Source organism: Leptinotarsa decemlineata, unplaced genomic scaffold (genome assembly GCF_025532065.1).
Source record: "Leptinotarsa decemlineata unplaced genomic scaffold, Ldec_3_MD MMD2_tig00026316_RagTag_RagTag, whole genome shotgun sequence".
NCBI lineage: Eukaryota > Metazoa > Arthropoda > Insecta > Coleoptera > Chrysomelidae > Leptinotarsa > Leptinotarsa decemlineata.
Genome location: NW_027412685.1, coordinates 1,942,986 through 1,956,590, shown reverse-complemented (window position 1 = coordinate 1,956,590; position 13,605 = coordinate 1,942,986). Strand labels below are relative to the sequence as shown.

The 13,605-nt window shown below is 33.7% G+C and overlaps 1 protein-coding gene across 1 annotated transcript in view; it reads right to left on the bottom strand.

Annotated features, from left to right (window-relative positions):
* Positions 1 to 13,605, bottom strand: part of LOC141485318 (uncharacterized) — a 327,725-nt gene that overhangs the window by 92,717 nt on the left and 221,403 nt on the right. Inside the window, exon 4 of the mRNA XM_074181794.1 lies at positions 6,563 to 6,787. Within this exon, the coding sequence (XP_074037895.1) occupies positions 6,563 to 6,787 (225 nt within the window). The remainder of the gene's footprint in view (positions 1 to 6,562; positions 6,788 to 13,605) is intronic.

Sequence of the window (13,605 nt, the reverse complement as noted above, 5' to 3'; positions counted from 1 at the left end):
TTTGGTTGGTCCTGATTGGCGAAGGTTCTACCGGTGAGAAAATCATCAAAGTGCTTGAAAAGATGGTAGTCGGTTGGATAGAGGACTGGGTGGGGCATGCTCAATTCGTTTAATTTTCGGGTGGGGATTTGTGAAACGTGCGGACGAGCGTTGTCGTGGATCCGGATCGGACCTCTTCTGTTATTCAGTGCTGCTGTTGATGCAATTTTTGGTAGATTTCGTCGATTTCCTTGCAATAGGACTCTTCTGTGAAGATTTGGCCAGGTTGCAGAAAATAATAGTGAACCACACTACCAAACAGAATTCCATGGTCTTTTTTAGGCGGTTTTCGCCTTCGGAAAGTGCCTGGGTGGCCCATCGGTGTCCAGTCAGTGTCCTAAACGTTTCCTGTTGTAAAGAGGATCCACTTTTCATCGCACTTGACGATTCGATGCAAAAAAGTATCGTTTTGCTTGCAGAAAAACAAAGAAGAAGATACCTCTTCCTGGATTACTATAGGTTGACCACTTTGAGGCTCATTTTCAAGGCTAAAATCTTCGGATCATTGAATCACACGAAAGGAAAAATCCTTTCGAAACAACTACTCTCATATGAACATTGAATCACATGAAAATGACTTATTTCATTCAGTTTGTTCAACGAATATTCGATATGAAATTGAAACAGATATTATTCACAGCACACAATGTGACCATATGAAAAGATTTGCATTCAAAATATCACTCACATGGAACACTATCATCCTCAATGATGTACTTTGAAGTTTTTGGACAAGACACTGGCCCTAATGATGGAGAAGTAGAAAACCAAAATATTTTTTTCAGGAAAAAAACTGTTTCACATAACTTTATTTTTCATATTTCGAAGTGATAAACTGAATATTCAAAAATGTTTTTTGTAAAACATTTTCTCGTATGTTTTTCCCATACCTAATTTTTTGTAAGGCCAGTTCCTCATTACCTTCCATTATCTAGTTCCATAATGAAACGACTTAACAAAGTATAATTTTGAGTGCATAGTTAGGAGAACTGTATAATTTTGTCAGTAGAGAAAACTAAGTCGTGAGAGTAATACCACTCTTTATAAGCACACATCTTTGAAATAACGGAATAGATCAATTGATCTCATTATGTTAATTGCAAACAATTTCAGTTTGCATATTGTTGATTCAAGGTTTTCCAAACGAATTTGTGTTTTTTTTTTCGACAAAATCATAACAGATAAACCGTTTTGATAACCGCCACTGTAGGAATAGTTTAAACTATTATATAGTGTCAATAAGTACATGCCTACTAATGATTTCTGCATATATTACATTCAAGTGTTTCCTGGTAACCAATTGGTCTAATTGAATATGCATTACTTTCATCTTTAGCTAAATTATGGTGAGTAGTTTTTCATTAATCTGAAGTTGCGTATCTCATGACAATACTCAGTAGAAATTTGTTTGCTCTCTGCTAGTTTATTATTTCTTAATTATTTGAATCAAACACGTTTATTTCAAAACAATAATATACAAACTCACGAATAAAAGGAATCGTAAAAGGAGTAGGCCACGAGTGCTTCCCATATTTATTACATACAGGGTTATTCTTGGAAACTATTCAACGAATGATTCTCAGAAACTGTTTTCAAATGAATTTTGAAACTCAGTTCCGAAATTCATAGTGGACTCTTCAAAAAATGAGTTGAATATTCAAATTTCACGGGCTACGTACAATCGATTAGTGTTTTTTTTATGTTGGTACCTTCGTCTCGAACATATGCTCATAGTTTCATCTGTTCAGCATGTTAACTTTGTTGCTAAGGGGCATACAAGTTAAATATGTTTTGTGTGTTCGGCGATATTCTGCTATCGAAAATATTGGATCGACGAATTTGCATCAAATGTTGTAAAAAATAGAAGTGAGTGCTCAAGAAAACTTGAAATGTTAACAGTGGCATTGCACTGTGAGTCAGAAGAATGTTTACAAGTGGTACAAGCTCTCCACAGAAGGCCGAAAAGATGTGAATGACGATGCTCGCCCTGGACGCCCTAGTACATCAACAACCGATGGAAATGTTGAGAAAGTTAAGAAAATTGTTGTGAAGAATCATCGAATCACAATTAGAGACGTTGGTGAGGATGTTGGCATATCGGTTGTCTCATGCCATGCAATTTTGTCGGATATTTTGTGCATAAAGCGTGTGGCAACGAAATTCGTTCCAAAATTGCTGAATTTCGACCAAAAAAGCCGTCGCATGAGCATCGCTCAGGAACGGCGATCCAGATTTGCTCAAAAGGGTCATAACTGATGACGGGTATATGGTTATGACATCGTCCCAATGGAAAGAGCCCAGGAGAGCCAAGAAACAAAAGCACGTCGAATTCGATAAAATTCCACATAGTCGCACCGCCAATAAGAATTATTATCTTGTAGTAATGGGCCGCTTGCGAGAAGCAATACGAAGAAAACAGCAAACGCCCGGTATTGTTGAAAAAACAACTCATGACTTTTCCACCACGACAATGCACTTGCTTGTTTGTAATTTTTTTAACAAAAACAGCACCGTAATCATGCCCTGCCACCGTATTCACCAGATTTGGCCCCCTGCGACTTGTTCCTGTTCCGAAAATTGATGAAACCCATGAATGAATGGCGTTTTGTGACGATCAAGGATATAAAAACCGAATCGCTGAGAGAGCTCATAAACATACTGAAAACTGCATATCAGAACTGCTTCGAGGATTGGAAAAAACGCCAGCACAAGTGTATTATATCTGAGAAAAACAACTTCGAAGATGAATAAATGAATATTTTTTAAGAAAAATGAAAATTCACCTTAGTTTATAAACAGGCAGCGTATACAGACTGTGTCATTTCCTGGAAATAACCTTGAAGTGAATATAATGGCTATTGCTAGTTTTTGAAAAAAATTCATTTGTTCGTTGATCACGAATCTGAAGTCAAATTTTGGCGCTTTGGTTCAGTTAAGGAGATAGGCCATCTCAAAATTAAATAAATTACTATTTCAGGTACTCACTTCCGGTAATAATAATGATACCTTCTTTTCTTAGCACTTGTGTTAGGAATCACAAGTTAAAAGGTAAGACCTCGTTAGTCCTTAGCTCGCACAAGATTCGACTTCTGAGGGTTGTGGTTCGTAGGGGTATGTTAGCTGGTTAACGGAAAAAACATATTATTTCCGTACAACACATATAATTTCCGCATAATTTTATTTTTTCCAGGAATTGCATAGTTGCTCATGAAATCAAGAACTATTGAAAATTCTGTTGGCAATGCACCGAAATTAACCTAAAAATGAATACGATGTTGTCAAACTTATATGACCACCGAAAAGATAAGGAACGCCACTTCTTGTTTGTCATTTAGAATGTCTTTCACGATTGATTCCGTATTTATAGTTTATGTAATGTTTCATTTGAAAAGAAGGTATTATATTGATGAATACGAAAGGAAGATTCAGAAAGAGTGAAGATCTTTTGGAATTTGGCAACATATTTTCCATTTCTTGACTTTTCATGGTATTACTTACGGATAATGAAATGAAACTATCTCAACTCTTGCAATTTTTGTTCTGAACTTGGATTGGAAAGTTGAGTTCAAATCAATCAAATCAAATCAAAATTTATTCAATTCAGATAATTATAAAATTTAAACCATTATAACTTATTTTAAAGAAATATCCATTACATCTATGAAGGATCGTGGCTATCTAAGTCAAGCTTGTGTTACAGCCACGAATCCAACACAAACAATACATTTACAAACTAAGATGATCCTACTAATTAGTTCTGGAAAGTCCTAGAAGGACGACCAAAGTGATGAGCAGTCTTTTAGCATAACAAGAGCATCAAATACGAAAGAAGATACAGAAACAACAGCTTGTGACATTGTTTTGAGTGATTGCAGTATGGTGAATTAGTCAATTATCCAGTATTGTTTCCAATCTGTGGTAGTTGTGATTGATAAATGTTTTCGATTATATTTTCAATTTAGTATAACTTCTGATACATTTTAGAGTTGCGAACAAAGTTTCCTTTTTTACTTACATATGACATCATGATATTCGTAAATTTCGTTTTCTTAGATTCAACAGCAGCTTACGATTTACCACGTAATTGATTGATTGAAACTATCATTATTATGTTTTTACCCGTAATGCGAGTAACTGTCGTGTTTACACAAAAAAAGAACTTTTAGGTTACCTCCAGGTTTAGAGATTTGCATTTTCTTGAGTGTTCTGGGGGAAAAACATGTTTGCCAACCGTATTTTAGGGTTTCCCAATATTTTTCATTTGAGAAAAAAACACAAATTTGTGTTCCATTGAGATTCTGGGATTATTTTAACTAAAATACCCCTTACTGTACTTTAATTTCATCTGAATATGTACTTCCACTTCATCTTGATTTAAACTCGAAATAATGGGTGGATAGTGAGTATTACAATGATCAACACTCAACCCTTATTGCTTCAGCAGATAATATTTTTCATTGCCCTGCACTTTAAAAATTTAATTTATTGCATGAAATTTTGTAAACATATAGAGTGAATTTGGTAATTTGTAATTGTAGGTAATTTCTGTACGAAAAATGTGTTACAAACCTATGATTCTGAATATTTTCTGACCAATTCTGAATATCACGCATTCCATCTCTAGAATAATATGTAAAAAAGACGAAGTAGAAAAATTCGGGATTTTAGCTCAGATTTCTGAACTATTCAATATACTGAATCATATTTTTGAATGCTGCTACTTTATGTTGATATAGATGTATAGATAAATTTTGTATAATCATGTCCGTTTAAGATGGTTTGTAGAAAATTGCTAAATCATGTTTAATATCAACCCTAGTGATGATTTTGCAATTTTTCACAAACCATCTTAAACATACATTATTATACAAAATTCATCTATACACAATTCATTTATACATCCATATCAACATAAAGTAATAACATTCAAAACTATCATTCTCAGACTATTGGATATTTTACTCCATCTTGATACAAAAAAATGTGAGAATCTTCCGAAGAAAGGAAGTAATTGATTTGAATATAAGTAATTCTATACGAGGATGTGTAGATCATGCAAAGAAGCAACTTTCAGACACAAACTGGAAGAAAGCCCTCCTGAAACAGCTACTTTCATATAAACATTGAATTACACGAAAGAAATAAAATTCTTTCGAAACAAATACTTTCATATGAACACTGAATTATACAGAAGATACTTTTCTCCACTCAGTTTGTATTCCAAACATCCGTTATGGAATAAAATCAGATATCATTCACAGGAGTTCCACTTCAAATGAATGGAATATTCCCACATTTTTTTGTATCAAGATGAAGTAGTAGAAAGCCAAAAATTTTCTTTCCCAAAAATTAATCACTCCTAAAAATATAACCCCTTCAATTCAAATTGGATATTTTACTTTCAGAAAGCAATTTTCAAAGAAAACTGATTTTCATAAATCATATTGTTGTCAACAATGAATGCGATGTGGATATTATAGAATCAATTATTTCTAAAAAATTGCAGAAACAAGCTCTTTACCAGGTCTATCCAGTTTCAAAGATTGATACTAAACATTTATTAATTTTACCTTACTTTGGTGATCCTACTAATAATATCACTAGTTTTTTGAAAAGCAAAGAATTGGAAGTGATCTACGGAACAAACAATAATTTGAGTGAAATCATTGAAAATAATAAAGATAAAACTTCAAAGTAAGATGGATCGGGAGTATACAAGTTGACTTGTTGTTCTTGTCTAAAATTTAATGTCGGACAAAGCGGAAGATTTTTTTCCAAAAGAATGAAAGATCATAGTAGTAGTTTTTTGAATGAAACAACTACAACATTTGCGAAACATCTTTTGATAGAGGGGTATGAGTTCAATCGCGATTATGATGTATTGCATTTGGAAGGGAAATATTAAAAACTCAACCTTTTGGAATGTTCAGAAATCAATAGAAGGAAAAATTCGAAATTATTGCTGAATGATCAAATAGATTTGAGATGTTTCCCTTTATTAAATTTAGTTTGTAACGAGGAAATTGGTAATTAGAATAGATTTCAAACGTAGGCGAAATAATAGCTCAGGTAAAAAGTGTATTCATTATTATCCAGTCTTACGAGTTATTTCTAGATAAATAAATAGTTATCATGTAGAAATTTGTAATAGTTATAATGATTCAAATCACAATTAAATTACGACACAGAATTTGTACAAATAGTATTGTGACACCCGAAGATGCTACCGCATACCGAAACACGTGTCGCGGTTTTGTAAACTTCCAAGTGGAAAATATTGAAGTGTGTTTCTTGAATACGTTATAATGGATTTTCATCGGGTATCATATCTTACGACGACTTTTGACGACTTATACGGGGGGCGATGTGTACGACATTTTGTGAAGTATTGTATTATTTTGAAAGTGTGTTACAAAAATAGCTAACAGTGAATTATAAAATGAACAAAACTGGACACTGAATATAGTTTTAAATAAAAAAATAAATGAGATATGTGAATAGGCATGCAAGTTATATCACTTACCGTTGATCACAGTTGCAGTGCATCAGAGTATTCATTCTCCAATTGAAGAGCCCGTACTTGGTCTCGAATCCTCCAATCCAAAATGGACACCGGAGGTCGTGTTTCCTGCAACACCTGTCCGTCCTCGAAAATCCCCCGAGTCGGGTGTATTTGTCAGCAGAAAAGCCTTTGCCGCACCACTTCGTACCTGGTATCCGGAAGATGTCGGAAATATCACGTTTCGACCTAATCATCAGAAAATAACTTGATAAAAATATAATACTACGTCAATACAATACAATAATTTATTCATCCTGTAAGATCACATGTGATATAGGACCAGTCAATAAAAGCAGTAGAAAGGTCTTACATTTACAAATATTATCATTCATAAAATCATACAACATACTTGTATAATTCACTTCCACTTCTGTGGACGTGAATTATATATACAATGTTTCGACATCAGTGGTCAGGTGGACAGCGTACGAGACATCTTAGGATACGCTTCTGACGTAGGAAGTGCCGCTGAAGTGTTTCTCCATACAATAATTCCATAAGAAATTCTGGAATGAATTTCAGCATGGTGAAATTTTAGGAGAAGGTCCAAACTCAATGCACTTTTTTAGGTTTCTCAATTGATAACATTTAGAATTCAGAATTTCACATAATTTAATACAGTGAGTTATAAAAGACAGTGTGGAACCAAAGAATACTCCTAGAAATTTAACATAATATGTTATTGTATCAATAGTACCATTAATTAAATTGACGTTTAGTGTCGGTATGTTTGTGTTTTGATAAGTAAGAAATGTTGAATAATTAGTTTTACTTGAATTTAGTAACAATAATCTACCAGAGGACAGAGCAGATAATTTGTTGATTGAGCTCGTAATTTTTGTTTGTAATGAGTCAAAATTTTTATCTTTAATTAGTTGAGTGGAGTCATCTGCAGGGTTTGCTCTGTGGAAAGTTTATTTTTTAAATAAATCGATTATTTCTATATGAATTGTTTATTTTTTATTTCATTTCACCGAAATTGACAGAATATAACAATGATGTGCCAGAAGACAAAGCAGATAATTTGTTGATTGAGCTCGTAATTTTTGTTTGTACTGAATCAAAATTTTTATCTTTAATTAGTGAAGTGGAGTCACCTGCAAGGTTTGCTCTGTGGAAAGTTTATTTTTTAAATAAATTGATTCTTTCCATATGATTTGTTTCTTTTTTAATTCATTTCACTGAAATTGAAAGAATATAATAATGATGTGCCAGAGGACAAAGCAGATAACTTGTTGATTGAGCTCGTAATTTTTGTTTGTAATGAGTCAAAATTTTTATCTTCAATTAGTAAAGTGGAGTCATCTGCAAGGTTTGCTCTGTGAAAAGTTTATTTTCTAAATAAATCGATGATTTCTATACGAATTGTTTATTTTTTAATTCATTTCACTGAAATTGAAAGAATATAACAATGATATGCCAGAGGACAAAGCAGAATTGTTGATTGAGCTCGTAATTTTTGTTTGAAATGAGTCAAAATTTTTATCTTCAATCAGTAAAGTGGAGTCATCTGCAAGGTTTGCTCAGTGGAAAGATTATTTTTTAAATAAATTGATTTTTTCCATATAAATTGTTTCTTTTTTAATTCATTCAACTGAAATTGAAAGAATATAACAATGATATACCAGAGGACAGAGCAGATAATTTGTTGATTGAGCTCGTAATTTTTGTTTGTAATGAGTCAAAATTTTTATCTTTAATTAGTTGAGTGGAGTCATCTGCAGGGTTTGCTCTGGGGAAAGTTTATTTTTTAAATAAATCGATTATTTCTATATGAATTGTTTATTTTTTAATTCATTTCACCGAAATTGACAGAATATAACAATGATGTGCCAGAAGACAAAGCAGATAATTTGTTGATTGAGCTCGTAATTTTTGTTTGTAATGAGTCAAAATTTTTATCTTCAATTAGTAAAATGGAGTCATCTGCAAGGTTTGCTCTGTGGAAAGTTTATTTTTTAAATAAATCGATGATTTCTATACGAATTGTTATTTTTTAATTCATTTCACTGAAATTGACAGAATATAACAATAATCTACCAGAGGACAGAGCAGATAATTTGTTGATTGAGCTCGTAATTTTTGTTTGAAATGAGTCAAAATTTTTATCTTCAATCAGTAAAGTGGAGTCATCTGCAAGGTTTGCTGTGTGGAAAGATTATTTTTTAAATAAATTGATTCTTTCCATATAAATTGTTTCTTTTTTAATTCATTCAACTGAAATTGAAAGAATATAACAATGATATTCCAGAGGACAAAGCAGATTTGTTGATTGAGCTCGTAATTTTTGTCTGTAATGAGTCAAAATTTTTATCTTTAATTAGTAAAGTGGAGTCATCTGCAAGGTTTACTCTGTGGAAAGTTTATTTTTTAAATAAATCGATTATTTCGACAAGAATTGTTTCTTTTTCAATTCATTTCATTGAAATTGAAAGAACATAAAAATGCATGACCATAGTCAGGATTATTCAAATATGTAAAGGCCATCAATGATTTCTTTCCCATTTCGTACATATTTGATAAAAACACTCCTTTGTCAGGTAGTGACATTTCCAACAATCCATAGATCTTCTAATGATAACTTTCAATACATGAAAATGAAGTAATTGTCAACACAATCTGAAGACGTGATAAAATTTCAATAAAATGCACGATGCAAAGTATAAGTTTGTTTACATAATAGGATAAGAATTATAATGATGATTTGGTATTTGTAATCTTTCTTGGTTGCAATATGAAATATTTGCTAATAATAGTTGAATAAAAGTATTTCAATCACTTTGGTTAACGACTATCCAAACTTCTGAAATTCATTCATTGGTAAACTCCTCATGAATTGACATCGTCAAATGACGTATTCAATAAAAAAAACTCATTAAGCAGAAAGTTAAGGGCACAGAAGAAAGAATAAACAAATGCTAAAATTACAAAAGAAAAAAATAAGTAGTTATCTATAAGTATAAAGAATGGAAATAGAAAATCTTTTGAAACAATTTTGAAAAATATGTTTCATAAAACTCTGAAAATAGACAGTCAGCGGAAGCTGATAGAAGGTAGAAGAGGTAGAAAGATATAAGAGGATACAAGACAATGAAAGATTATGGGAAAAATATTTGTATGAAGTTGGAGTATCAGAAATCAACGATGAATATAGAATGGTGGGGGTGGAGATGATTTTGAGAAGACCAACCGGACACATCGGTTATGATGAAAAAGAAGAAAACATTATTAATGAGAAAAAATATTCAAAAATGTGTTGAAAAATGTAATATAAAATTTCAGGAGTGAGGAATACATAACATAGAAAAACTATATGGAGCAGTGCAAAACTCAAATTTATGAAACTATATAGAGAGAGAGTGAAATTATACTATAACATAACTATCAAACAAATATACTACCATTACTTTTGCAAAAAAATTGACAAAAAAAGTTTTTAACATCATTATAGGATTCTTCTATGAATTACTTTTCTGTAAAGGAAGAGTTTGATGGGTTTCTGTTTTTCAGTAGTTGCCTTCAAAGCTTGTTCCGAATTTCAATATTCAATGGAAATAAGAATTGTTATACAAGGAAATATAAAAAGGAAATGTGTTTCATTGATTTTTTAATTGTACACGATTGCCAAAAAAATTGTGTACGCAACACGACCGAAAACAGAGTATTTGGATTCGAAGACTTCCTGACCCTCTTATGGCTTGTCCTAGAATTTTGTCTACTTGCCAAAAAAACAGAATTTTCCATAATTTTTCGTAAATTCCTATTGATTTTTTCTTGTGACATTCACGCTGATTAAATATGGTAACAAAGTTTCTCAATTTTCAAGAGACTTTGCAAGGTACTTTGCTAATAGTCAGAATTTATAAAAATTTAAACATAATATTACTTTAGATTGTTTTGTATTTGATGTTTTTCAAAATGGTTGACCGTAGTTCATTTCCAAAATTTTTTTAGTTTTCGAGATAACAACCAAACATGTGGGCAAAGGTTGAGAATATTACTCAAAACGAATGATGGTCAACAACCCATATCTCTCAAGTTGATTTCAAACATATTTTTTAATGAAATTTTTGTACCCTTGAAATATATGAGAAAATATTTGGCTTTCTGATAAATGTTTTCATTTCATTGGGTCATTACTTTGCTCTCATTTTGTTGACCAACGTATTTTTGGTTGATATACAAATATTCTTCGAAGTCACACCGAAATAAATATGTTTTCCATCTTCTCTTAATTTTCAACATTTTTCAACAAATATAATAAATATAGCACAATATAAATTTCGTGACATGGAAGTACCCACTAAACCATTTTATGCATAATTTTCTCAATTCAAATTATCACCGTTCTTCATTAGAAAAGATGATCGAACTGAGGGTGAATACCGATTACAATAAAAAATCCGTCTTCATTCAATAATCATACTTTAAATGGCAATGTGACAACGTGAAAGCCCTGAGGTTGAAATGGTTGAAATGGTATCTCTTTTGCAAAAATCGTTTCTTCTGCAGCTCAGTAAATTTCTTTGCATTGTTCTTATCGCCACACCAAAGACTATTGGGGACCATAATAAACATGAATCGTTTGATTCCTTCAGTGGACCTGCTAACAGGTAACACAATGATTTTTGTCAGTCATTGAAAACAATGAGAGGTTATTGGAATGCTATTACACAAGAACGGAGTGTCGACTAGATGTTTTGAAAATGGTATAATAACCTCCTCTAGTCAACAAATATAAAACTATCGTGGAAAATAGACAAAAGTGTGTTTTCATAGTGTATCCTCAGTCGACTAGATGAAGCGATATTTTTGCGTACTCAATTCAAAATTAGAATATCTGGACAAATTTTGGATGGAAGTCTAATAGATGAAGAAATAAATCAGTTACAGTATAAGTTGGAAGATGTTTACACATGCCTTATCAATTTGTGCATACGAAATAAGTCGATAAACTAATGAAAAGGAAACGACGTGACTAGGTACTACTCTGAACAATCTAATCTTTGAATGAAGAATTGTGTATGAAATTCACTGAAAAGTAACTATCTCACGATTTTGGGTCGAGTGTGTGAACAATTGATTGTATTCTTATTCAATTCAGGTTATATGTTGAAATATTCTTTATCTTTGATATCCGTTTTTTGTCTATTTTTTGGTGATGAAACATTAAAGTATCCTACATGGAATGCGAGAATAGTTAGAGACAATTAACAAATTTTGTTTGGTAGAATCTTAGAACCAAAACCAATATACGAACAATAAAGATTGAATGAAAGTATGGCCGAAACTTGATAAACATTTTTAAGAATTAACATACATGTTGGCGAAAAATAAAACAAACATTCTTCAACTAGGAGATACTTTCACGAAAAGTGTTCAACAGACTTAGCCCTTTTTTATTTCGCCCTTATGGCTGCAGGAAACATGGTTCACACGGGCGTACTATAAACGCGCTGCAAATTATGCGCACGTTGCGTACATTGTTGAAATACATTGTCTGTTATGATGATTGTAACATATGCGCTCATTATTTCGTCTGATGTGTCCTGGATGATACGGGTTACCTGAGGAGAGCGTCTCCTTGCTGGTGGGTGCAGACCGTCTCCTTGCTGGTGGGTGCAGACCGTGAGCGCCCATTCACAAGGGGGGTCACGTCTTTCGCTCCCGAGAGAGAGAAAGGCTCTTAGCGCCAAAATGCAACGAGTTCCGTGGAGCTTTCAGACGAATAGCGGAAGTCGCCACGTCCTCCTCAAAACGCAAAAGGATGGTTGGGGGCTTCCACACGAGAAGTGTGGTTGATGCTTCACCCTATTTATCATGGCAGATTACGATATGGAGCTGTTAATTAGTGCTGTCTGCAACCGACCCGCTCTTTGGGATACAGTCTCGACATTTATAAGGATCGAAATGAAGTCGTAAAAAGTTGGATGGAACTCTGCAAGGTGCTCAACTTAGATTTCGCAACTTTATCCAGTCAATAGGATGGATGAAGTTGATCGTTGACGTTTCTGTTGTCGAGATGTGTATCAACGGTAGAGAAGGTAGATGGCAACAGCTCGCATGCGTTCCATTCTACGACTGACCTCAAGGAGCTAGGAACTCAAAAGGCTTCCGGTGTGAATGGGCGGTAGGTAGGAGTGACAAACGCTCCCGTATAGTAGCGAGAGACGTGAAGCTACCCGTGTAAAAGAATCCTGAAAGGATGAACATCTCCATGAAATGTCTCAGACAACCTGAAAACTCAGGCCCTGGTAACACAGCACGTACTCTACGCTTCATCAGGGTTTCCGCATTTCGCAAAGTCACAACCTGGCCAGCCTGTTTATTCGTTGGAAAAACCTATTGATGCCATTGTGTGTGAAATATAACATCGTTCGAATGTACACCACGGCTGCTCTGGGTGGAGAGCATCCGAAACATCCGAAACATCCATGACTCTGTCACATAAATCCGGTTGAATTTGAACGATGGCATGAGTTGTGTTGGCTTTGAGGCATACACCTACGACTTAAGAGCATCTCACGAGACGAAGTCTAACGGGATCAAATCACACGATCTCGGTGGCCAGTTCACATCACCAGTACGTTAGATGAAATGCCGTCAAATCGCTCGTGCAGAATATACAATTTGGCATGATCTGTGTGGCACGTAGCGTAGTCCTGTTGAAAACACATGTCGTTGGTGTCCAGGTAATCCAGTAAAGACCAAAAGAAGTTGATAACTATCGACCTATAGTGCTCGCCGTTGACAGTGATGATCTGGCCAACGTCGTTCTCAAAGAAATACATACCAATGATGCCGCCAGCCCAAAATCCACATTGTATTGAATGCTCTTGGATTTCATGTGAATTGGTTTCTTCCCAAATTCGACAATTTTGTTTATTCACGTACCCATTCCAGAAACGAGCCTTATCATTGAACATGATTTTTCGATGAAAATTATGGTTTCAGTTGCCAACTGCTCCAGAGCTCATTCAGCGAACACACACCTTTGTGTATGG